Here is a 25,752-nt window from a genome sequence, read left to right as displayed (position 1 = left end):
TTTTCATTCTGCAGTGGCCCATACAAATTATGGGCAGCTGTGCAGGCGGGGGAGGATGGAGTGGGGGGCGCTCAGTCTCCAGATGTCAAAGCCCAGAGAATCAAGGGCACTGCTGAAGTACCGAGTTAACCAGGCCCGGAAACTTCCCCAGTCTCCCAGGCTGGGCAGGATGGGGAACAGGGAGGCGGGTATCCCGCCATCGCCTGACCCCTGAGTCGCCCTGGGCCCCGCCCGACCCCTTGACAGCGCCTGCGGGGCTCAGGGTCACCGCCCGGCGAGAAGGTTAAGCAAGCAGTCGCGCTGGAGGGGGCGGGGCCTCCGCTTTGGGGCGAGCCGGTGCCCCCGCCGGCCTTGACGGGGGGAGGGGAGATAATCCTCCAGCACAAGCCCGCCGGGAGGCTGGAGGCTCGGGTGGGCCTCCAGCCCGCGAGGCCCGGCGATGAGGAGGACCCAAGAGAAGCGCGGGAGGCAGGAGCGCAGGGCCTGGGCAGGCCGCGGTAAGACCGGGCGGGGCGCGCGGGAGAGCGGGCGCCCCCAGCCCTCGGCGTCAGCGCTGCCGTGGGGCAGCTGGCAGCTTCGCTTGGGGAACTTAAACCGCGTGGGGAGGAGCAGGAGCCCCGGAGCGCCGAGCAGCAGCCCTGGCCCAGGGGCCAGTCCGGGCGCCCAGGGTCAAGACCGCTCTCTGGCAACTTTTGGCTGCACGCAGGCACCGGGCCCTCCCCCGCGAGGTCCAGATGAGCGCAGGCTCGGCGAGGTGGCGTCGAGGCCCGAGCCTGGGCTCCGGACCTCAGTGCCGAGGCAGGGTTTCCCAGACTCGGCCTGGGCCGCTTTGCCACGCTGCTCTAGATTGTGTCCAGGACCATTTGGCGGCTGTGTTCTGCCTGAGCACCGCGGACAGACGGGAGCCGGGCCTGCGCCGCAAGCCCTGGTTCTCGCACTTGAGCCGACGAGGCACAGCTGCGGCGAACTCGAGCAGGCTGCGGGGTCCGGGGTTGGGGGGACTGGAGGGGAGCCCAGGAAAGGCCCGAGGCCGCGGGGGGCACTCGTTCTTGGGACGGGAAGGTTCCGGTTCTTGTTCGGGAAGGCCTGAAGAGCCGGGCCTCGAAGTCCGTGTGGCTAACCCCGCGTTTGCTGGGGCTGGCTGCGGGCGCGTCATTAGGGGACACTGGTTCTTCCCCCAGGACGACCCTGTCAAGGACCGGAGGGAAGCGGGGCTCCGGGAGCCGTGGGGCCCTCGAGGCCGGTAGTCTCTGCCCAAAATAGCCACAGGAAGGGGCGACGCTGGGAACGAGGGGCCAGGCGGAGAGCCGCCCGGCTCGCGGGACTTAACACGTGGTTTCCTACTGAGCCCTCCATCCCAATCACCAGCACCGGACTCTGTCGCACCCCTCTGCTTGGACGGAGCTCGGGCTGGCGCCTGCTCTTCCTGATTTGGGACTAGACACGGGGTGGGATGGAGTGGGGTTTCGGGCCGAAGGACCCCAAGTCCTGGGCAGGTGGCCCCGACACAGGCGCTGGGCCCTCAGAAGCTTCCAGTCGCGGCTCGCGTCTGCACCTCTCGGGCTGTTGGGGTCGGTGTCCTCGCAGGTGCGCCGAGTCAGCAAGTCGCCCGGGCGCCGCCTGCCAGCGCTCCCCGCAGGGGTCGCAGGGTGTTTCCCGGAGCCCAGCGGCTCGCCTCTTCCAGGGAGGGGAGGGAAGGCGCGCGGAGGCGACGGGAGCGGGATAGGCGCGGCCGTCGTGCCCTCCGCTGGAGGAACAAGCAGAGCGAAGAAACCAAGAAGAGAGCGAAACCCCAACCGGGAAAGGAAGAGCGCTACCTCCTCGATACGCGCAGACGCCGCGCGGGGTGGCCGGGGGCCGGGCGGAGGAATGCGCTCTCGGCGCGCAGCGGACCGCGCTGGGTCTCCTCCGCGGTCCTCGCTGGGTCTCCTCCGCGGTCCTCGAGAACCCGCGGGCGGGAGCCGGGCGGGGCTGCTCGGTCTGCTTTGGCGCTTTGCGCGCACTCGGGGCCGGGAACTTGTAGGCCCCCGCAGTCTGCGGAGGGCGTGTTTACGCAGTCCCACCGGTGAGGCTGCGAGGACTCCGCTGGCAGAGAGGCCGAGAACACTGTGCCCCTCCTGGGCCGTTCAGCGCTGGACCTCGCCCTCCACAGGTCACAGTTTGCCGTGTGACCCCGTCCTCGCACATCCGCTGGGCGACAGTCTCCTCCTGCGTAAAATGGGTCTGACAGTGCGTAAGGCAAGTGATCCAGGATGCGGGTGTTCTTTGAGCCGTTTGAAGCCCCAGGTGGGGCATAGACCAAAAAAATACCTCAACTGGCAGCTTCGCAACAGGGTCTGCAGGGTTCGCTCCCCCACCAGGCCAGGCGCCGCGGGAACAGCAACAGTAGGAGGTAGCATCGAGGCCCACTTGCGCACGACCTCAGGGTGATCAAACGCCGAGCTGGGAGAAGGAGCCAGGGCGGAGAGAATTCGCGGCAGGCGTTTTCCACCGGGAGAAAAGAGTTCCAGGTAGAGTTGAGGGTCTCCTCCCGCCATCCTTCCTCCATCCACGTCACCGTCTCCTCTTAGCGAAACAGGGCAGGGATCCCTGGGCTCCTCCCCCCCCCCCCCCCCCCCGTTTCCAGTTTCGTGCACACACGGGTCAAGGTAGGCTTTGCAGGGTTACAAAGTGCATTTGCCAACTTGGATACCTCCTTTTAATCTGCCAACGTTTAGTGAGCCTCTGCAAAGTGCCCGTGGGAGTGTTCGGTTTTAGGCATAGCCCGGTGAGTCGCCTGGGGGCTCTGGAGTGGGGCAGTAGGCACATCAGTGATCTGGGTTTGGAGAGGGGTCTTGGAAGAGGTCACGTTCGAGTTGGATCTGAGTGACACTGCTACTTGGAAAGAATGGCATGCAGCCAGTTCTGCTGGGAGTGAAGACAATGCCCAGAGGTCGTGTAGTTAGAAAGGCAGCAGTGTCCCGGGCAGAACACAGGAAGACAGTGGTCACTGCCACCCCAGCAGTGGGAAAGGAGCAGGTCCTGTGGATGCAGGGGGTCAGGAGATGAACTCAGACCTGGACTGGCAAGGGACTACTCTGGCAAAGTGGAGCCCTCCATAATCCCCACCTGCCTGGAGGGCTTCTGAGATGCCAGCCGCTGGCATGCCCATGCCCTGCTCATGCCCTGCGGTCACCAACAGGCTCACTGAGGTTGTGTGGGCAGGGAGCTGGTAAGTTGGTCCTCAGAGGGAGGGATCATTATTGTGCCCATTCTTCAGAGGAGGAGACTGAGGCTTAGATCAGCAAACAGCCTAAACACAGTGGAATGACCAGCAAGAGCCAGCAACCCGCTTGGCAGGGAGACTGAGGGAAGCAGCCAGTGGGTGTGGGAGGAGCCACCCACAAGACCCAGCCAACAGGGTTTCAAGGAAAGCAGAGTCCAAGGGTGCTGGAGGCTCTGGTCCTGCTGGGTGGGGGCTGCGACCTACCTTCCCGATCCTGTGCTCTGAATAGGGTCCTGGAAGCTCTAGAGCCTATGTGTCCACTGAGAAGCAAGGCATCCCGAGATCCTGGGAAGGCAAAGGCAGGAGACTCCTAGGAGGTTGCAGGATGCAGGCAGTTCCCTCGGGGGCAGGAGGGAGGAAGGTGGGCAGTGGGAAGCCGCCCTGCTGGCAGGGAGTGTTGGTTCCTTTTTTTCTTCCCACCTGGGTGCTGCAGCACCTCTCCTGCCCTGGGGAGGAAGGGCAGTACCCGTGCTCAGAAACCTGCCAGGACCGCTCCTCCAGGTGCAACGGATCCCACCGCGCAGCAGGGGAGGCCAGTTTGCAGCCTTCGAGGCCCCTCCTGCTCTCCGGGGCGGTTTTCCTCCCTGGGGAGGGCTTCTGGCTTCCACCAGACCATTCAGCGTCAGCCTGGACAGGACGCAGCGTGGGCATGATGGCGATGGCGCAGGGAGGCTGGCTGTCCTGCAGTGCACCACGGCCTGGCGCTTTGGGTTCCTTGGACTGGGAGCAGCAAGGCCAGGCATGCTCTCCTGTGTCAGGGCACTCGAAGTCCCCACCTCTCGTCCCTCCCTCCCTCTGGGATTGGTGAGGGAGCAGCGGGGAGGGATGGAGGGTGGCTGTTGGTAGAACTGAGGCGTCTGTATCTGTCCTCAAGGACAAAGCCACGTGCAGGCAGGGGGCGGGGCCAGGTTGCTTTCAGAGACCCTGAGTTGGATGATGAGACGCAGGAAGGGGCGATCCCAGCACACTCCTGCAGGATCTGCTCCCCTGGGGGGATTCCTGCCTCACCAGAATGGAGCAGAGAAAGAGTCCCTTCCACACACATGGCATTAGGCTAGGTGATGCTGCCGGTCCCAAATCTGAGCACAACCCCCATCTTGAAATTGCACTCTAGAGTTGAATTCAATCATGGAATCAGCTGCCTCTGTGGATCCTGAAGCTGTTCCTGGGGAGTCGATTTTTTGTCCCTGGCTGCCCATCTAAGGGTGTGGCCACCTCCCTTTGCCCCTCGCTGACCAAAGTGTTCCCCTCTGGCAGAGGGATGCCCTTGGGCTGAAGTTTGAGTGACCCCTGCACCTCTGTAGTCCAGCCTGGTCAACTGCCCTTGTAAGTAAGTGGCACCCCTGTTCTGATGCAGACAGTGGGTTCCGGAAGTTGGTGCTCCTGGTGAGTTGGGTCAGTCCTCTAACCTCTACACTGTGTGTGTGTTAAGAGAAGGAGTAAGTGGAAAAGAGCTAATTTCCACCTTACATGTCACCACAAAGTGATCGGGCTGGACACTGCCTCCTGCTGGCATTCGTGCTAATCGCAGGCCAAGAAACGGCATGTCAAGCCTCCAGGCTGCTGGATTCTTGTGGCTGCTGGACTTGACTGCCAGCCCCACACAGCAATGATAGCATCCTTCGATGGAATCAGAGAGCTACCTGGGTTCGTGTAGGTCTGAGGCCTCCTCCTCACCGTGCAGACTCAGGAAGCCTGAGCTCCAGGCAGGGTCAGGTCCTCTCACTCCTGCTTCGCCATGGAGCCACTATTTCTTTGTAATCGGACTGTGAGACTGAACAACTCCCAGCCTGTCTTCCCAGCTGGACTCCTGGACTCTCCTGGGTCCAGGACAGGTCCTTGCCCAACTAAGTGACTAAATGAAGTTGAGTGCACCTCTCCAGACCTGAGCCTGTGGACTGAGGACAAGACAGACCCTGCCATGGGGGATGGAAGCCCAGGTGGGCAGGGTGCACACCGCCAGGGACTGTGCAGGCAGAAACCGTGCTGCCTTCCTGCTTCCTGTGCCCACCAGCAGGCTCTGATTCCTTATTCCAGGATCCAGAGGCTGTGTGTGTATGCAGTTCCCCAAGAGAGTCCCTTGAGCATGCGTGGAAGGAGGAGACATTTCTGAATCTCACTTCAGTCCTGCCCCAAATGGAAGACCCAAAACCACACCAGAGACTCTGTTTTTTGATACCTTGTGTGTCCTGGAAGGGGTGCCAGGTATGGGGTTGCTGTGAAGTCTGGAAGCACATTTCGAAGTCTGCGCAGGAAGGACCAGGTGGGATCGAGCTATTGAGTGAGTTCCACAAACCTCCTGAAGGTGGCGCCCTTGGGTCAGGGCCACTGCCTCAGCCTCCCCTGGTTCTGTTTTTATTAAAGACTTCTAAATAAATTCCCCCCGGCTGCCTGCCCCCATTGTGCCAAAGCAGCCAGAGGATTCCAGAAGGCTGAGCATCCACAGACAGTTGGCCAGGACAGTCCAGACCTCTCCTCTCCAGTCAAGGTCCAAGAAGCTGTTCTGTGTTAGCATGTCTTCCCCTGGTCCCAACAATGTAATGCAGGGGGATTTGGACCCTGTTTGAACACATTTATTCAAACAGGTCTCTGTTTTGTTATTCTGTATGATGCATTGAACCCAGGGCCTCATGCATGCTAGGCAAGCATTCTGCTACTGAGCTACAGCCCCAGTCCTTCTTAAATTTTTATTTCAGGACAGAAAGTGTCTTCATAAGTTTCCCAGGCTAGCCTTGAACTTGTGATCATCCTGCCTCAGCCTCTTCAGTAACTGGGATTATAGGTGTGTGCCACCATGCCAGGCCCAAGAGTTATTTTATTTTAATTTTGGACACCAGAGATTGAACTCAGGGGCACTCAGCTGCTGAGCCACATCCCAGCCCTATTTTGTATTTTATTTAGAGATAGGGTCTCACTGAGTTGCTTAGGGCCTTGTGGTTGCTGAGGCTGGCTTTGAACTTGGGTCCTCCTGCCTCCACCTCTGGGATTATAGGTGTGCACCACTCACCAAGCTCGAGAGCTGTTTTAAAGGTGGCATCTGACCCTGTCTTGTCTCCATGCTGGCTGTCCATTCAGCACTCCACACTCCACAACACAGAATCAGACCCCCCTTGCCAACTGTAGTTCACCTGCATTTCCAGAGGACAGCAGGTTGCCACTCCCCTCCACCCCTGGCCTCATCGTCCCCTCTGGGGCGCTTGGCATTCGCTGAGCTGTGAAGTCAAACCTTCTCATTCCACACGTGTCCTAACACAGTGACTCACACAGGCGCTGAATGCAGTAGGACACTAGCTGGTGGTCAGCACAGGTCTCTGGGCTGGTGGCCTCAGAGTTCTGTCTGTGTACAGGCCTCTATGTGCATAGAGGCCTCTGCCCGAGGGGCGCAGGCAGAACCCCCACTCCTGCTCAGTCACAGAGCATTCAGAAAGGCTGCCCCAGGCCCCCCTCTTTGGTGGAGTCAGGTATGGATGTGGCAGCAGGTTCGGTGCCCATGTGCTTGCTGTCCGGCTGTCTCCCTTCCACGGGTCCCTCCCCTCTCCCTGCCAGGGCCTGCAGCTGAGCTCAAGGGGATCTCTGGGCAGCCCAGGAAGGGGGTGCAAGAAGTGGGCCAAGGAAAGGACCATGTATGCCCCCTCCTGTGCCCTGGGTACCTCAGCAGGGGCTGGGAGCCAGCCCTGGGCTGCAGGAGGACTGGACCGAAGTTCAGAGCTGGCCCTACCTGCGTCCCCTCCCTGGGCCTCCTCTGGGGCTTGCTTGAGGAAGCTGCCATGCCTCCGACCATGGCAGTGAGTGGGAGGCACTGAGTCCCCGCAGGGCGAGCAGCCTCGGGGGCTCTGCACGGGGTTGGGGGCTCTGCACAGGGTCGGGGGATTCTGCACGGGATTGGGGGCTCTGCAGGGGGTCAGGGGCTCTGCACGGGACGGGGGCTCTGCACAGGTCATTGTTTGGGACCCTCCTTTGCACTCATGTCCCAGGAAAGTTAGCATACTAGCTGTGGCTCAAAATCCTACTTCCTGCTGTCACTGGGGTGGCTCTGCCCAGGCCCATAGAGAAAATGGCTGGCGACCCCACCCATGCAGGCCCTGGGCCCTGCTGCTGCGGGAGGCTGGCCAGCACCTGAGCTGGGCATGTCTGTCCCATCCTTTCTAGGGCACACTGTAGACTGGGCCATTTCTAAGCAAGAGGTTTACTTCTCACCATGCTGGAGGCCGAAAGCCAGGTGCCAGCAGCCTCCCTGTCTGGTGAGGGCCCGATCTATTTCCGAGACGGGCCCTGTTGCTGCGCCTCACCTGGAGGGAGGGCCGCAGGGGTGAATTGCCCTGAAGTCCTGCTGTTGGCACTGATCCCCTGCCTGCTGGTGCAGTGTGGCACGTCTTGCAGGGTCCCACCTCTTGGTACTGTGGCACTGGGGGTGACATGTCAACGTGGGTTAGAAAGATGGAGACATTCCGACCATGGCAGTGTCCCCAGAGACATCAGGTCCTGGTCTGCTTATGCAGATGAAGGTCCGCGTGAGTGTCAGGAATCGTGAGCTCACTGGTGAGCCCTGCACGCAGCCACGTGCGTGCTCCCAGGTGGGAGCAGGGAGAGCCGAGGACGGAGGAGAGCTGGCCACCGGAGGTGATGTGGTATCAAGGCAGGAGGCAGCAGGGAGTCTCCCTGGAACCCCCAGGAAGCGGTGAGCTCAGATGGGGGCCATGGCACAAGGTTGACCGCCTTGTCAACCTGCAGTGGCTGAGGCAGAAGGGTGTTTGGAGAAGCACGAAGAGGAGGAGAGGAAGAGGAGGTCAGGGAAGGGGGAGGAGGGGTGGAGGGAGAGGACCAGGAGCCCGGCAGGCTCTCCAGCCCCTCGGGGCTCCAAAGGCCGGGCTGGGCTTGCGGGGCGGCTCGCAGGCCCCCTCGCAGGCCCCCTCGGCCCGCAGCCACACGGAGTCTGTCCACAGAAACAGGTGCCAGCTCTTGGGCAAACGGCAATGAGTTTCCATATAGTGGATGGAAATGGAGCTGCTGGCGCATCTCCCACCCTCAATCCATGCAGCCCTGAGCGGGGTCCTGGGACCCGAGCTGGAGAGGGGCAGGGTCTGTGTGTCGGAGTGTGTGGGCAGACACGTGGGGGCCCAGGCTCCCTGCGGAGGAGGTCTGTCAACAGGTCTCAGGTGGGGGCTCCAGGGCGTGTTCCAGAGGCCAGCATCAACGCCTCGGATCCGCGAGCGTTTGTCTGTGCTGAGAGTGTGCTGTTTATATGTCATGTGCATGCATACTGTGGACAGCACGCCGGTGCTGGGTTGACAGGCACCCTTTGATGACACTATGGTCTGCAGACCTCCTTCTGGCTGAGCTGGGCACACATGAGCTCCTCTGTTGAATGTGGGAACTGAGGCTTGGCATGGTCAAGTGTCTGCTCTGGGTCACTGAACTGCCAAGGTGAGCTGGCTGCTGCCCAGGGAAGGCCTGAGTGCCTTGATGGGGGCGCAAGCCAACATGGCCATGTGTTGGTCCTGCTCACTTCTTGGGGGCTTTTGGCCTGCCCACCCTTTAGCACCTCCTGCACAGGAGCTCAGGAGGACCCGTGGGCTCTACTCACGTCCACTGCTCTGCCCACAGAGAGTGGCCTCGGTGTGCCTCTGAGCCTCTGTTGCTGATCTTAAGGACCAGACTCCTTGCTTTGGTGACTATAAAATTTCTCATTTCATTTGTTCTTGCACCTGGTACAAAACTTGAAGTCCAAAGGCCCAGGCCCAGCAGACAGTGGCAGATCCTCCCCCCGGGCTTCAGTACCCCTCACAGATCCACCCGCACCCTAGTGCTGGTGCTGCTTGTGGGGGCCTCAGGACAGAAGCATGCTTTCTGTCGCCTTTCTGGAGGTCAGAAGCCCCAAATCAGAGGGGCCTGGCTGGGCTCCTGAAACTCTCAGGGAAGGGTTTGCCCCGGGCTCTCTCCAGCCTGGCTTCCTTGGCCTCTGCGGTATGTCAGTCAGTTTTTTGTTGCTGTGACCCAAATACTGACCAGAATAACTTGGAGAAGTAAATGTTTATTCTAGATTCATGGTTTCCGAGGCTCAGTCTATGTTTGGCTGAGTCCATTGCTCTGGCCCGAGGTGAGGCAGAACATCATGAAGCAAGGTTGTAGTGCAGGGGAGCTGCTTGGCTCAGGGCAGCCGGGAAGCAGAGAGAGAAGGAGATCCAGGGACCAGATTCAGTCCCCAAGGCACGTCCCCAGTAACCTACTTCCTCTAGTCACACCCCACCTGCCTCCAGGTACCACCAGTGGTGCATTCAAATTTATTAATGCATCAAATGGAAGGATCCACTGAGCATCCATGACCCAGCCTCTCCACCTGGAGCACTGCTCTCTTGCCTAGCACATAAGCTCTGTGGGGGACATTTTTAGATCAAAACATGACATAGGAGCTTGCTCCAGTCTCCCCAGGACTTCTTCCTCTCTATGCATCTGTGCCTAGTGTTTCTATGGGAACATTAGTCAGGGTGATGTTAGCCCACCCTGCTCAGCGTGGCCTCACCTCTAGTTACATCACCAAGGACCACTTCCAAATAAGGCCACACTTGGAGGCACTGGGGGTGACTTGGAAATGTGAATTTTAGCAGGGGACTACACCAAGAGACACCACACCACCAACTGTTCAAGAGTTCATGTAGGTGTGCGCTTACGTTCATAGATACACCTGTTGACAAATGACCCCTTAACTCACAATCCCACCCTAGGGTTCCTGTTTTCTCACAGATCCTTGTTCCTTGGGGCAGCCCCGGATCAAGGCCTCTGCCTTCTGCATCCCAGGTCTGTGCTATGACCACTTGGAGATGGATCAGCCATACATTCCCCAACCCCCTACTAGTTTCAGTTTTTTGGAATCATGCACCCTGCCACAATGGATGCCCAGTGGTGTCACTAGGTGCTCCAAATCCGTAGGAACTCTGTGAGCATTCATCAGAAGCCCAAGTACAAGGCCACTGCAGTCAGGGCTGGAAGTGGCTGCTAACCTCATGGAAAGGGCAGAGCAAGAGTGTGGGACAGGAGAAGCAGGCTCGTTTCTGCCCCCACCTGGCCCTGGCCAGCCCCCTCCAGCCCACCACAAGGACAGCTAAGCCTAGAGTATTACCCCAGACCTAACCACAGACACCTGTGCCCAGCAGACCTCGGGGACCCTGAGCAGGAGCCCCACAAACATGCCCTTCCAGGCTGCAGACATGCACGGCAAGATCAAGGGGCTGGGAGAGCTGTCCAGACTTGCTGGGCCCCTGGGCTGGCCAGCTTCGCTTTCCAGAATCTTCCTCTGGCTCCTTGGGAAAGGCTCCCTGCAGCATGGTCACCAGCCCTTTGTTCCAGTCTCTTTTCTCCAGCCCCACGTCACTTCCAATCAGGGTCACAGGCAGCCCGAGCTAGTCTGAAGGTCCCCAGTGATTTGGAAAACTCCGAGAACAAATCTGTACTCCATTGTGGAATCCGAATCCACTCCCACCTCGAGGTGCTCTTCACATTAAAACCATACGTCCCCGCGCCCAGCCTTAAAGTGACCGCAAATGTGAAAATCCTCATGGAGTCAGGGAAATGCTGGATCTTGGAAGGCAGAGCCAGAGGTTCCAGGAGGAAACCAAGGGTCAGACTTTGTAGCACACTTTAAAACGGTCACAAGAGCATCCATCCAGGGACTACTTCCTTCAGGTCAGAAGTCTCTCCAGCAGGGTAGGAGTCTATGTGCACTGTACCCCTGCTGCCACCACAGCCACCAGTCCAGAGAGCCTTCGTATGTCCATTTCCGGAGGAGGAAGCCATGTGTGGAGTCTCAGTGCTGGTCACTGGCAGAGGTGGGACCCAAATGCAGCCATTTCTACCTTTTTATAGCAATGTCCTCTCTCCAGGAGAAACTACCAAACCAACTGGATGGCCCAGGTTTCTGACAGTACTGGCCTTGAGAAGAGGTGTCCTCAGAGTCACATCCACCAGCCTCCCCGCGCCTGCCACCCACTGCGAAATGTGTTGAGAAAGGAAACCAAAGCGCTGGACCGAGGCAGGCAGGTTCCCTAGCGAGGAGAGCAGCTTGCTGATGGAGGACCCAGGTAGGGGGTGGCTGTCCCTGACCAATCCTCTCAACTTTTTGTTTGATTGATTTGCTTGCTTCCTTATTTATTTTGGCGTGGGGGATTGAATCCAGGGGTACGCCATCCCAGAACTACATCCCAGCCTCCAGCCTTCTTTGAGGTCCCTCCAGTAGCCAGAATTACAGGGGATGCCGCCTCCACTCAACTTTTTGTTTTTTAATTGATTTTTAAATTTGTTCTAATTAGTTGTACTTGACAGCAGAATGCATTTATACATTCTGATAGGTCATACATAAATGGAGTGGAATCTCTCACTCTTCTGATTGTACACATTGCAGGAGCACATGGGTCATGCAGTGCATGTACATGAGGCCATGAAGTCTGCTTCACTCCACTCTCATCCCTCCCCCATACCCCTCCCCTCCCTTCGCTTCCCGCTACCCAATATAAAGTAACGCCATTCTTCCCTATCCCCCGCCCCCTTATTGTGTATTGTGAATCAGCATCTGCATAACCGAGAAAATTCGGCCTTTGGTTCTTTGGGCCTTGGCTCATTTCAGTTAGCATGATATTCTCTTAACTCCATCCATTTACTAACAAATGCCATAATTTCATTCTGGAAGTTTCCAAAATAACCTTTACCAGCGCCCCCGGTGAGGTGCAGTGTTTGCTGAGCACCTAATCAGGTCCCAAGCAGGGACTCGACACGTACCAACCACCGAGCCTGGGGCAGGGCGAGCGCAGCGAGAGCCCAGCTAGGGGCCTCTGGGCAGAGCGCTGGCCTCCGGGGAGGCCCGGGGGAGGCGGTGCCGCAGGCTAGAGGACTCTGCGTCCGCTCCGGAGGCGGCTTCGCCGGACCGAACCGAACCGGCGTGGGCGCGCGTCCTCCTTTGGGTAGGTGGAGAGGCCCTCCCTTCTCCAGCGCCGGCAGGGAAGAGTCGGGGCTTGCGGGACTGGTCGTGGGGCGCGCACTCGCGGCCCGCGTCCGGAGAGCCTCGAGGACGCGCCGCAGCCCCTGCAGCCCCGCCGCTCGGCTCCCGGATATCTGGGAGCTGGGGCCGGAGGGCCAGGCCGCCCCGTCCCGAGAGCCGGGGGCCGAGCACGCGAGTACCGGGGCGCGTCGCTCTCCGCCCTTCCCCAGGGTCCCGGTCCTGCCCCTCCTCCCCAGCCGCCGCCTCCCGGGTCTGTGCCCTCCCTCCCCCTCCCTCCCCCCTCCCTTCGTCCTTCCTCCCTCCCTCCCTCCTCTCTTCCTCCCTCCCCTCCTCCCGGCAGCCTCCTGGCGGTGGAGTCAACTCCGGGAAGCGCCACTTAACGCGTTATGACTTTCACAAGGAGGGAAGTGGTTAGACCCTCAAAAAGCAGCCAAAATAATTTTCAAACATTTGGTCTTTTCCATGGCAAATGCTTTTAATATATGCTAAAGACCTATCCACGCCATGGTGTCCCCTCAACCCCGAGCTGCCCATTAGGGTGGGCATCATTTTATTCCCACTGCGCAGCCGAGGACACCGAGGTCTCCAGGGCCTGGTGGAGGCCAGGATCCCTGTGGCCAAGCTCTGCAAGGACAGTCTGCGTTGGTTGTGACATAAGGGAGAGGCTGTAGCAAGCCCGCAAGAACGTCCCAACTGACTGCTGCCAGGGCCCGAGCCAGGAGTGAGCAGGAAGAGGGCCCTGCGGGATGGCTGTAGGGGCATGGCTGGCGCCTGTGGCCTTCCCCACTCTGCAGCCCGTCCTCCGGCCTGCCCTTTCCTGATCACGCTGGGCTCTGCCTCTGTTGGCTGGACCACCTCTCCTGGCCCATGCTAAGCACCTCATTTTGGTTGTCCTGGCCTCCCATTCACCCCACATATTCTATGACTTTCTGATGACTCTGCCTGAAACCCAGCTTTGATCTTGTCACTTCCCTAGCTCAACAACCTTCAATGGCTGCCCCCTGCTTTGCAAATTAAGAATCCTATTCTTCAGCTGGGCATGTGATCTCAAGGAACCAGATACTCAGCTTACTAACCACTCCTGCACTCAGTGCAGCTCCTTTATTCTGTCAGCAAGTAGAGAGTCTCCCGCCAACACCCAGCTCCCTATTATCTGCACTGCAGCGTCACACTTGTGAAAGTCGGGAGAGCCAATGCCGGGAGCATGGGAGGAAAGGGAAACAGGCATAGCTGTTGTGGAGAACAGTTTTGAAGAGCTTCGGGAGTCTGTACCGACCATCACCTAGGCCTGCCACCCCAGGCTTCACCTCCAGAAAAACTCTCAGGCCCATAAAGGAGATGAAAAAGTTCTGCTCATCCCAGTACTGTTTGCAAAAGCAGAGCTGGAAGCCACCTAGGAGTTCCCCAGAGGGGGCTGGGGGAACCAGAAACCATTCAGCATGTGTGTTTTCCTGAGTGACCACAGTACCTACCTCTCCTGTGTTCTGACAGGTGACTTCAGCCTTCTTCCCACTGGAGCAGGGGTCTCTGTCCCCTACCCTGGAACATGGATGGGAGCTATGACGGCTCCAATCAAGAGAGAAGTGGAGTAACTTGGCAGTTCCCAGGCTAGATTCCACGCAGCACCCCAGTCTCTGTCCCCTCTCTTCCTGGGAACCCGTGTCTGAGGAGGCCCAGATCCCCTGGAGAGGGCCTGGCAGGGGTCCCTCAGCAGCCAGCATCAGCCCCAGATAAATAAGCAGATGTGCTGTATGTGAGCTCATGTGCAACCACACACTCCGGGTTTCCCAACCGGGGCCCAGACTCCATGAGCTGGAGGCGAGCCATGTTGCTCTGGAGGGGCTTCGAGCACGCGCACAAGGACACACCAATATGGGGAGCTGTGTGATGCAGCTGTAGAAGCAAATGCTGGCTTAGGACACCACGGCAGAGAAGGAGCAGGGCAGCTGCTGCTGTAATCCCAGCTCCTCTGAGCTGGGGCGAGATCCAAGTTCAAGGCTAGCCTGGGCACCTTGGCGAGGCCCTGGCTCAAAATAAAAACATATACCAAAATAGAAAGGGTGGGAGGTAGCTCAGTAGAAAACACTTGCCAAGCATCCCTGAGAACCTGGGGTCCATCCCACACCTGGGGGCAGGGCATCCTGCAGGTACCGACATAGATATAGCGCACACATATACAGCAGGGCGGCGCCCTCAAATTCCACCAATCACAGATCAAAAAATATTCAAAGGATGGTTTTGAGTCCCAGCACTGCAAAATAGGTATACACAGACACACAGACACACACACACACACACACACACACACACACACACACACACATATACACGAAAAACTGTACTGAACAGGTAGACTCTTTCCTGGTCATGATTCCCTAAATACAGTATAACTATTTACACTGTATTTGATATCACAAGGCATTTAGCTATGACTTAAAGTACACAGAGGATTTGCAAATTCAGCTCCATTTTATATCAGGGACTTGAGAGTTTGGTATGGTATAGGAAGGGGGTGTCAAAGGACGACTATAATTTTTTTTTTTTAATGAGAAGTAGAGAAAGTATATAAAGGTGTTTTGTTTTTGTAAATTAATACATAAGAGTAGGCACTTGGGACAGCAGGGAATGATAAGGAGAGACAAGATAGGCATAACGAATGAAAGAAACGAAAATAAAATCTAAATTTTAAGATACACTTTCTGTAAAATTGTTCCAAAAAAGTTTATTAAAAAAAAAAGTGGTGGCCCCCCTATAGTTTGGGACTCCGATCTATGCTCTCAGGGATTATTCCCACAACCCATTCACTCGGATTTATGGGGCATATTGGGTACCAGACCCTGAGCCGGGCACTGAGTCACAGTGGTGAGGAAGACAGTCCCTGCTGAAGGCAGGCGCTCTCCAGTAGAGGCCTCTGGACTTCCTGCAGGGATTGCTGGAGAGTCCAAGGCGCTCCCACCAGACAGCGGAGAGATGCTAGGAAGGGCAGAAGAGGACAGAGGAGTGACAGATATGGCGGTTGCTGTTCCTGAGGAATGAAGGTTGTGGCCTGGTTTTTGGAGCTGGGGCAGTTCCTCAGTCCCCCAATTCCGCCTAGTACCTACAGGGGGGTGGGGTGGGGCAGAAACCCTGGGCCCTGGCCCTGGGAGTGCCGGAAGTCCCCGCTGAGAGTGGCAACCTCACAGTGTCTGTGGAAGCGCTCCCGACAATCGCTGAGCTGAGAACCGCGGGACACTCGGACCTGCCACACCCAACGCACAGAGCCGCGGAGGCAGCGATGCCGGGTTCGCGCCTCCATCCACAGTCCAGCCCCGAACTCTCCGCTCACCTGGACGCAGGGGTGCGCACCCGGCCCCAGGAGCCCAGGACCAGCACCCAGCACCGGTCGGGCCAGCTAGCGCGTCCCTAACTGCCTCTGTCCCTCAGCTGCAACCACCCGCCCACTCGCCAATTCCCGCGCTGTGCCCCGGGCTTCAACTTGGCGGTCGTCGTGAACCACAAGGGGAACCAGTGTCAAGTTCTGGACGGGGGATGCGCCAGCTGCCCCGAGCCGTCGCCAGCCGGCCAGGAGTACTCCCCGGGCTCGGCGAGCGCCTCGCCTGGCTCCGCAGCCCGCACGCACGCCCAGCAGGCGCCGCTCCCTCGCGCGCCCCCAAGAGGCGGTGCGAGGACAGTAGTGGGCGCGGGGCGCCGCGCAGCCTCCTCTCCCACGCCTCGCAGCGCGGGCGGCGCTCGTCTCAGGGTTTCAGGACTTGAGACGTGAGGCTCCTGGTCTAGGGCCACAAGTCCCAGAGCAGAGGGGCTTAGAATCCAGGCTCTTAGGAAGCCCCCTCGGGCTTAAGGAGGACATGCCCGCGTCCTAAGGGCGCTCGCTCGAAGAAACGGAAACCACGGCGCAGGCCTTGCAGGCTTGCGGTTGGACGGAGAGGACACGTAAGGAGGCGCAGCTCGAGGGGAGCCCGGGCAACCTGCATAAATTGGGTGTTTATCCAAATCGCGCCCCTCCATGCAGCCATCGCCTTGTTACTCGGGTCCCTGCTGTGGCTTCGCTTGCCTCATTTAGCCAGATTCCCTGGAGCTGAGGACATTTGCCCAGGGCTTGTGTGCCGCTCTTCCTCCAAACGAATTTGGGTGACCATTTCTTCCTGGGGCTCAGCCCCTCTGGCTGGGGCACCTGTACCCCTTGGAGTCTCTGTCCCTGGACACCCCAGGGAGCAGGACTTGGGAGACCTCACCTCTTCGCTAAACCGCCCAGCTTTGGCTCAGTGTCTTCATCTATGAAATGGGAGGAGGAACACATCAATGTGGCTGTCTCAACCCATCGAGTCCCTGTCTTTGATTCTTTTTGTCCCACTTGGGGCAGAAGAAGGATTGAACATCTGGTCCTGGAGTCTGCAGAGAAGTCCACCTCATGCCCTAGGTAGTGCACCCACTGGGCACCACAGGTCCTTTACCGCTGCCACCCAAAGACGCGCCCAGGACGTGCACCCAGGAGATACTGCGCTTTGTGCCACCGTCTGGGCCCCTGGCCCCTCCCCGCATCCCTTCCTGCTACTCCGCTGCCCGGCTGGACTCAGGCATCCCTGCAGGGCAAGCCCTAAGCCTGGAGCGTCAAAATTTCAGGCCTCTGGGGCCGCTTACCAACTGAGGGAGTCTCTTCTCACGTCAGTATTTCCCTCCGGAAAATGGGGGTGATGCTCCCTTCACGGTGGTTTGAAAAATTAAGCGAGGTAGAAAGTCCCTGCCTCCGATACCGGTGGGGGCGCGGGCGGCTGAAAGCATCTCTCGGCTATGACCCGCGTGCTGTGAAGTTGGTACCATCTGCGCTCGCCCCTGTTGCGATCCGGTGACTTGGCAGTCACCTGCTAGCCGAGAAAGTGGATCAGAAGGTTACTTTTGAGCCTCCCTAACTCTTCCGTCGCCGAGTTCCTGAAACAGGGGACTCCTCAACTCTTACAGGCAGAGAAATGAAGGGTCAAAGAGGGACCTGCAGCCAAGATCTCCGGCGGGCGTCCGAGACTGGGCCGGAAATTCCCACCCAGTTCCAAGGTCCAGCCTCTGGGAACTGGGCGGCGGCAGTGTCAGTGGGGGACCCGCTCCCAAAAGGCGAGTCGCGGGCAGAGCCCTGCACGGTTGCACTTCCTCACACTGAGACTGAGCCTGGGAACGGAAGAGTTACAGCACGCTACACTTTGCAATGAAAGTGTACTTAATAAAGTGTAAATATTAAAATATGCCGCATTTTTGCAGCCCTGCTTTGGCAAACTCCCGTGTTTAAATTATTTGCAGAGTCTTAAAAAAACGAAAGATTGAGGCCCATCTTCTTGTGGCTTCTTAGAAGACTCGGTGTCTTCACACCGCCTTGCACACGCTCACACACACACACAGACGCACAAGCACACATGACATACACGCGCGCGCGCGCACACACATGGATTCGCTGGGTCTACCACTCTCCCGCGGCGGGGTAATTACGGCTCTGGCCGGACGGTGATTGGCCAGTCTGTCTTCATCGGGGCTTTGCCGCCAATGGGCAGCGGTCCACCCGAGGCCCCGCCCCCCAGGCGGGAGGTGGTGCGGACCGCTGGAATGCATCGCGCAGGGCCCGGCCGGCGCGACCCCCGCCCGCGCCCCGGGCCGCCCGCCTTGGCCACGCCGCCGCCTGCGCTCAGGGTCGGAGCAGCGTCTACGCCAGTGGCCGCGCTCGGGGCCGCCGCGGCGTCCTTGGGGCTGAGCTGGCCGCCCGCCCGGCGCGCGCCGCCCCGCCCCCGGCCCCTCCCCCCTCCCCGCCTCCGGTGAGGCCGGCCCGGGCGGCGACCAGAGCGGCGACGTGAAAGGCGAGCGAGGCGGCCTTCCCGCGGCTGTCCGCGCGCACCCGCTCCCGCCCGACCCAGCCCAGCGTGGAGGCCGCCGCCTGCCCCGCGGGGCCCGACGCCAGCGCCCGGGGCAGCGGCTCCAGGGCTGGCCCGCGCGTGCGCCTGGGAGCCGCGTGCCACCATTCCCAGCGGGGACTGGCCGCGCCCCGGGCACCGGCGACCCCAAGGAGTCCAACAGAACCCGACGGGCCCGTGACCGTGATGCCTGACGAGCTGACGGAGCCCGGGCGCGCCACGCCAGCCCGCGCCTCCTCCTTTCTCATTGAAAACCTGCTGGCTGCCGAGGCCAAGGGCGCGGGACGCGCAGCCCAGGGCGACGGCGGCCGCGAGGAGGAGGAAGAGGACGACGACGACCCAGAGGACGAGGACGCCGAGCAGGCGCGGCGGCGACGGCTGCAGCGGCGGCGACAGCTGCGAGCGGGCACTGGGCCGGGCGGCGAGGCGCGGGCCCGGGCGCTGCTCGGGCCGGGTGCGCTGGGCCTCGGTCCCCGGCCACCCCCCGGGCCCGGGCCGCCCTTCGCTTTCGGTTGTGGAGGTGCGACGCGCTGGTACCCACGGGCGCACGGCGGCTACGGAGGCGGCCTCAGTCCCGACAGTGAGTGTGAGGGCGCCCGGAGGGGTGGACCAGGCGCGGGGTCCGTCTTCCCCTGCGGATTCGTTTGGAGACTTCGGGCTGGTCGCCGCCCTTTGTGCCCGCCCCCCCCCCCCTTATTTGTAGCAGAGTCTGGGTCGTGTAGGGTCCCACGGAGCCCATTGCTGGGCGAGTTTGAAGGCCCTCTTCCTGGGACAGGGGCAGAGATGGAGCTGCACCCACGGCCTGGCCCTAAGGAGGCAGGAGCTGGCGGAGAGGGCTCTCGGGTCGGGTCAGGGAAGTGCAGCCTCCTGGAGAAGAGAAAAAGAAGAGAGAAATCGTACAGGGAGACGACAGGAGAAGGGAGAGAGGGGTGGGAGAAAAGAACATGGAAGGATGGAGGAAGAAAGAGGAGTGTGGTGAGAGGAAAATGGGAGGCTGCCAGAAGCACATCCACAGCACAGCACGGAGATGTGTGTGTGTAGTGTCATGGACACAGCGCCCATCCAGTGGCTGACGGACGGACAGAGCAAGGGCCAGCAGAGTGAGTCCCCTGGAAACACGAGGGCTCTGAGCAGAGGGCGCGGTGCCGGCATTTCCCCCTCTCCACCGCATTCCCTGGGGTGGGCTGCATGGGAGGGGAGCTTTCTTCCACAGTAGCAATGTCCCCCAGAGTCCCATTTCCTCTGCTGCCAGCTTTAGGCAGAGACTGGGGCAAGGGCCTAGTCCTCTCTAAGGGTCCTCCTGGGTTCCAGAACTGCGCCAGGCTGAAGGGAGCCTGTCCTGAAGCCCCTATTCCAACCCCCTTGCCTTGTTTTCTGCCTCCCCGCAGCCTTTGTTTCCCGAGGAGAGCTCCCTCCAAGCAGAGGGCAGGGGCTTCTCGGCCGCAGAACCCACTCGCATCTCTTGCCTGGGCATTCTGAATCTTGAATTCTGCCCCTCGCCCAGGGTGGCCGTCTCCCCTATGAACCTGCCCTTTGGAGGGAGAGCCCTGGAAGAAGGACCATCAAAGCTTTCCAACTTCAAGCCTCACTCTGCCAGCTCCTCTTCCAGACTCATAGCCTGGGAGGCTGCTAAAGACCGTTTTCCAGGCTCAGAGCTCTGGAATCCATTTGGTGTCTGTGTGCATGTCTGTGTATGCTGGGGGAGTAAGCAGCCCCTCTCCCTGGTTGGATAACCCCCTTCCTGGTGTGGGAGTGACCCCCTTGCAAAAGGACCCACATTTCAGAATCTCCAAAAATATCCAGGCATCCACCCTCTTTATGCAAATTTGAGCAGCGCCTCTGTGGTTTGCCTGAAATCCAGTGATTCCATTTAGTGTCCCTCTGGGGTGATTCTAAAAAGGATCTCGCAGGGTAATATTTGTTCTCCCTTTGCCCCAACGCCCCTCCCCACCTGCAGCCCAGGCAGCAGCCCCTACAGAGGCAGCTGCTTCTTATAGCTCCTTATTTCGTTCAATGCGGGTTAGGGTCCCAGTTTCAAGCAAACCTGCTTGATGCCGGTGGCAATGTGTACCTCTGTTCATTTGAAGATTTGGGGGTGTTGTGGGGGGTAGGGACTTCCCAGATCTAATGGCATGAACAACTGCTACCTGACTTCTCCGTGAGCACCAAGATGGCACATCATGGGGGTTGGGTAGGGGCAAAAGCAAGATCTTCAGGGCTCCGAGAACATCAGGCACAGCCATGCATCCAAGCCCACCCATGTCTGCCCCGCTCACACAGGCATGCAGAGAGCCCACACCCCCTGCCACCTGAGTTCTTGCCTTCAAGGGCCAGCCAAACTCCACCTCAACCTCTGATCTCTCAGTCAGGACCTGCCCTTCGATGTGCGGATTCCAGGGAAGGGCAGGCTGGTCTGAGTTGGCCTTGTGGCCCTGGAGTGTGTGGCCCTACCCTCTTCAATTGATACACGTGTGCCAGGGGCCTGGGCGGACTTCTTTAACCACATCACCCCTTGCAGCCCTGTGGGTCTCTTTCTCCCTTTGGGAGATGAGGTGGAACTTGGTCTCGGAGCATGAGCTCAGCAGTTCCTCTTGCACCATACCCCAAACCTACAAGCTGAACTGCCAGTGTAGAAGGTGTTCGGCGCTGGGTGCAGTTGCTGGTTTCTTGTGCTCCCTTTGAGCGAGGCTGTGGCTGGAGAAGTCATGCTTCTGTGGGCATCTGGGTCAGGGGTCCAAAGTATGGGGGTTGTCACCCAACCAGTTTTCTTTTGAGGACTGTCCGCCTCCTCCTGGGGGTGTTGCCATGCTCACGGGCTGTGTTTTACGTTTTACGTCTGCTCCTAAGAGTGCGCTGGGAGGGTCACAGCCGGCCTTTATTCCTGTGCTGGGAGACTCAGCCTGGGTGGGTGCGGCTTGCAGAGGTGGCTCTGTGCTTCTTTTCCAGCGTAAGGACATCTTTCCTCTTGTCTCAGGGGTTTCTGCAAGTCTTTTGTGCCTTTTCCCCCAGGGTGGCAGTGTAGCTGGGAGGGAGTAGCCAGAGGGGTTGGCTGCTTTTTGCCTTCAAGTTATTTCTTTTCTCTTCCTCTCTCCTCTCTCTGTCCTCTGGTGTGGGTGTGCAGTTCTCAGTGAGAATGTGCCCGTGTGGCTTGCAGCAGATCTCTGGTCTTGGGGTCCACCTCCTGCCTCTTCTGCCTGCCTTCACCCTGCCCCCAGTTCTGGATGCCAGGGCCCTAGTGTGGAATGTTCTCCAGCTTGAGGTTGTGGGTCATCTCAAGGTGGGCACCACGCCTGGAACAAAACATTATGCCCTCTTTCCCCCTGCAGCCAGTGACCGGGACTCACCGGAGACCGGCGAGGAGATGGGCCGCGCAGAGGGTGCCTGGCCGCGGGGCCCCGGGCCAGGAGCGGTGCCTCGGGAGGCAGCGGAGCTGGTGGCACAGGGCCCGGTGGCCAGCGGGGAGGAGGTGGCGGAGCTGGCCGAGGCCCCGGCCCCCGCAGCAGCAGGGGAGGCGCGCGGTGGTGTCGGGGGTCGCAAGAAGAAGACGCGCACGGTCTTCTCGCGCAGCCAGGTCTTCCAGCTCGAGTCCACCTTCGACCTGAAGCGCTACCTGAGCAGCGCGGAGCGCGCTGGCCTCGCTGCCTCGCTGCAACTCACCGAGACCCAGGTCAAGATCTGGTTCCAGAACCGTCGCAACAAGTGGAAGCGGCAGCTGGCCGCCGAGCTGGAGGCCGCCAGCCTGTCCCCGCCCGGCACGCAGCGCCTGGTTCGCGTACCGGTGCTCTACCACGAAAGCCCCCCGGCCTCCGCCGGCGCCGGGCCCCCCGCTGCGTTGCCCTTCCCGCTGGCGCCCCCGGCGCCTGCGCCGCCCCCGCCGCTGCTCGGTTTCTCAGGGGCCCTGGCCTACCCGCTGGCCGCCTTCCCCACCGCCGCCTCGGTGCCCTTTCTACGGGCGCAGATGCCTGGCCTGGTGTGAGCCTGCCGCCGACCAGCCGCCTCCCCGAGGTTGCTGCAGACCCCTGGGGACCGGTAGTGAAGGTGGCCGTAGGTGCTGGGCGCTGAGACAATCGGGGTGGCCGCCGCTCCCAGGGCCTCCTCCGTACCTCAGTGGTGGGCCCCAGCTGCTGTCCGTGGCCCCTCCAGAATGTACCAGGGCGATGGCGACGGCAGGCGGCTCCCCAACCAGCTGCAAGGCTGGAACCGCGGAGAGAGGCCATAGGAAGACGGTCCGCTGCAGGCTGGGGCTAGGCCTGTCTCTGCAAAGCGGGGCTCCTGCCTTTAGGACTGGCAGCAGCAGCAACGACAAAAAACTTCCAACAGGCTCTCCTAGGGGCTGAGAGGTGACTGTTCCCCACGCATACTGGCCCCAGCGCAAAATGTGCTTTTCTGGGACTCAGCAGGGACCCAGAGGACAGGCCCTGGGGAGCAAGGACCCCCTTTCAGAAACTGACCCTCCATTCCTAGAAGACAGACCGGCTGGGTCTTCTCTTGCAGGCTGCAGCCTCTGTTCTCTTGGTGAAGATTTTTTTTTAATGAATCTACTTATTTGCGTATGGAATAAAAAGGGACGTTTTCTGGATGCTTTCGCTGCTTTACCGTCCCAGGGGCCCTCCTCTGGTGGCAGGCTGCTGGGAGACCCTCTCTCCCTTCTTTCCCACCAGGACCAGGGAACTGGGAGCCTGGCCTGGTGAAGTGGGCAGGGGACATAGCCCTGGGATTTGTTCCCTACGTCCCAGCTCTGCCTCCCTGGGGGAAGCCTTGGTGGCCGAGGAGGGGAGAACAGAGCAGCAAGGGCAACACGTCCTAGTGTTCCTGGGAGGCAGGTGACGACGGCAGGGCAGGAAGGAGGTGGCTGGCATCAGACCCTGCTCTTCCAGCAGCTGGGGTTCATAGCCCCACTGACACTGGCGAGGTGCGGTGGGGACTGTGGCTCCTGCCTGGGTGGCTCCTAACAAAAGCCGTTCAGATGGTCTGGATCCCTGGGGTTGCCCCATCTCCATCAGCCCCAAGGCAGCTTGCTTTTGGGTGAAGACAGGCTCTGCCGTGTGGGGACAAGGGACACTTCATTTGGTGTGCTTTGAGCCCAGAGCAGTAAGTCATTCAGGGTTCAGGAGGGTCACTTCTGTGTGGAACAGGGCCCCCTAGAAAACTGGTGTCCCTCTCTGCCTCACTTGGGAGCAGCCCCTTCACAGCATGGTGAGCAGCAACTGGGTTCACCCTGGGCCTGGGGTGCTGGAGGTGGTGCCAGAGGCCGAAGAGAAGATGTCACAGGAGGCGGGCAGTCAGTCTGTGTGTGTGTGTCCCTGCCCCCAGTTTAGTCCCAGTGCTGGGGGGTCCCTGCCTTTCTCCCACACCTCAGGCCCCTTCTCTGGCGCAGGGTTGGTGCATGTGGAGGGGCGGATTCCTTGGCCCCATCTCCAGCTCAGACCCCGCCCCCCCCGCCGGTGGACCCGCTTGCGCCACTGCTGCCGCCACTTCTCCACTTGGCAGTCCTTCCAGGCTTGGCGTCTGGGAGCCCCCCCACCAGCACAGGAACTGCCCTCAATGGTGGGGAGCGCTAGCCTGCCTAACCTTGAACCCTGGGGCCTTGGGTTCAATCTTCAGTGCCACAAAATGGGAAAAACCAAACCCAACAAAAACACTGTTTTCACTGGGCTTTGGCTGGATGCAGGGTTTATGATGCACTTCAATGAAATGATTTTGTTTTCAAAAGCCTTAATCCTGGTCACTGGCCACAGAGGGTAGAGGGGTGTGGCCTTGGACAGGCAAAAGTCAGCCCCATCTCTCCTCCTCCCTTCCCTTCCCTGCTGTGCCCTCTTTAGGCCTTAGTGCCCCTGGATTCTGCCCCTTTTGTTCTGGTCTCATCGAATCAGGGGACACATCTCTGCCAGTCCTCCAAGGGCCTGCACACAGCCAGCTGGCAGGGGTGGCCTTGAACCCAGCAGGTTCCCCATGCAGCAGACCACCAACTCTGCCCTTTACCCTCCAAGCACCAGGGTCAGCAGCCCTGGGTTACGCATCTGGGTGCTGTTCCCCACTGCCAAGGTCTAGGGAATCTCACACCACCCCTAGTGCTCCTGTGTCTTTTGGAACTGGGTATTTAAAGTCAGGTGGAGTGTATCACGACCTTGCAACCATTTCATTCACAGTCTCTGGTCTCTGCGGTGTGAGGCCCAAGGTCCGGTGGTGACCTCTGGGTGCCTCTGAGTGCAGGGAGGCAGGGGTGGCAGGTGTTCAGGACAGATCTGTGCGACTCCCCATGCAGCCAGGCTTAGGACCCCGGGGAAGCCACTTGACACCGGGGCCACAGGGGCGTGGGAAGGGAGGGCTCTGCCGGCAGGCAGCAGAGGAGGCAGCCGGGAAGCAGCTAAGCTAGGTAGGCGTTAGGCAGGGCCTGCGTGGCTCAAACGCCAGGCGTACACTAAAAACGGGGTAGTGTTTTCCCGAAGAATTAGTGAAGTCGGTCTGTAGAGCAGTCCCCGGGGCTCCGGGCCTCCGGGCTTAGGACTGTCCCCGTGGGATGAAGGAGCCAGGAGGCCAAAGGAAAGGCTGGGGAAAGGAGAGAGGGGTGTCTCGCGGAGCTCAGGGCGCAACGCGGTAGAGCGGAGGAATCGGAAGCTGACCGGCCGCTGGACTCGCCTTCCTCGTCGTCATCCACGAGGCCCTGGAGGCCCAGGGGTCGCACCAAGGATGGCACAAACCAGAGAACTGATGGCGGAACACGAAGCCCTGGTGGCGCGGAGCCAGCCTGGGGTGCGCCTGGCCCTTCAGAGCCCTGAGTTCCAGCGGCATCGATCGCGGGCGCACCTCGCCGCGGTGGCTCCGCTGCTGGCAGAAGATGAATGGCATCGATCTGTCTCCGCCACAAGCCCCCGCCCTCCTGTGGGTTCCACCCATCAGCCTCGCCCTCTCTGTAAGTGAGGCCAAACTGCAGCCCCCTGGGGCGCTTGGGGCCCTCGGCTGCCGAGTCTCTGAACCCATTTGGGGTAGACAGGATTTGCCCCCCTCTTGCCCTTGGCCTTTGCTGGCACTGGACCGCTGGCACGCCTCTTAGCTTCTCCAGGCCTCCGTTTCCCCTCACGTGCCCGCGTATGGTGCAGCACGAAGACTGTGGTCCGTAGCTTGCACTGCTGGGCCTGCAGGGATGTGTGAGGAGACCAGCAGGGTCCCTGAGACTGGCACCAGGCAGGCGCCTACTCCAGCTGCCAGGGCCCCACTGCTGATGGAATTGGTGGAGTGGCCCACCCTCTGGGGGCCCCCTCTGTTCTTAGACACACAGGAACTGACAACACTGGCCCAAGAGAATGGTGGGAAATATGCTCCCTCTCACAGCTGCTGGTACTCAGGACACACGCAGGTGGGTTCTTTACCAGCGGAACCAGGAAGGACCACCGAGGCCCTGTGCAGCTTAGAGGATGTACTGTCTGGGCACAAGACTGCTCTCAGGGCAGGGCAAATGTGGAGTTAGCAGCTGGAAGAAATCCAAGCCCAGGAGCCTGCGGACAGACTTCGGTCTGCCCCAGTTCCCCAGGTGGTCAGTCGCCTGCCCAAAACACTGCACCCCTGGCCACTCCACACACTGAGAGCAGACGGCACCCAGGGCTCACTCC

General features: G+C 60.0%; 1 protein-coding gene across 1 annotated transcript; it reads left to right on the top strand.

Moving 5' to 3' along the window:
- Positions 1–18,328: 18,328 nt before the first annotated feature.
- HMX1 (H6 family homeobox 1) lies at positions 18,329–22,302 on the top strand (the record flags this gene model as incomplete). Its single annotated transcript, XM_079153654.1, has 2 exons — positions 18,329–18,722; positions 21,469–22,302. The coding sequence occupies 2 exons, from the start codon at positions 18,329–18,331 to the stop codon at positions 22,116–22,118; spliced, it is 1,044 nt and encodes a 347-aa protein (XP_079009780.1). The 3' UTR covers positions 22,119–22,302.
- Between the last annotated feature and the right edge of the window lie 3,450 nt (positions 22,303–25,752).

This window comes from Sciurus vulgaris (genome assembly GCF_902686455.1).
Source record: "Sciurus vulgaris genome assembly, chromosome: 9".
NCBI lineage: Eukaryota > Metazoa > Chordata > Mammalia > Rodentia > Sciuridae > Sciurus > Sciurus vulgaris.
The sequence above is the reverse complement of the archived record's forward strand: the minus strand, read 5'-3'. Positions and strand labels throughout refer to the sequence as shown.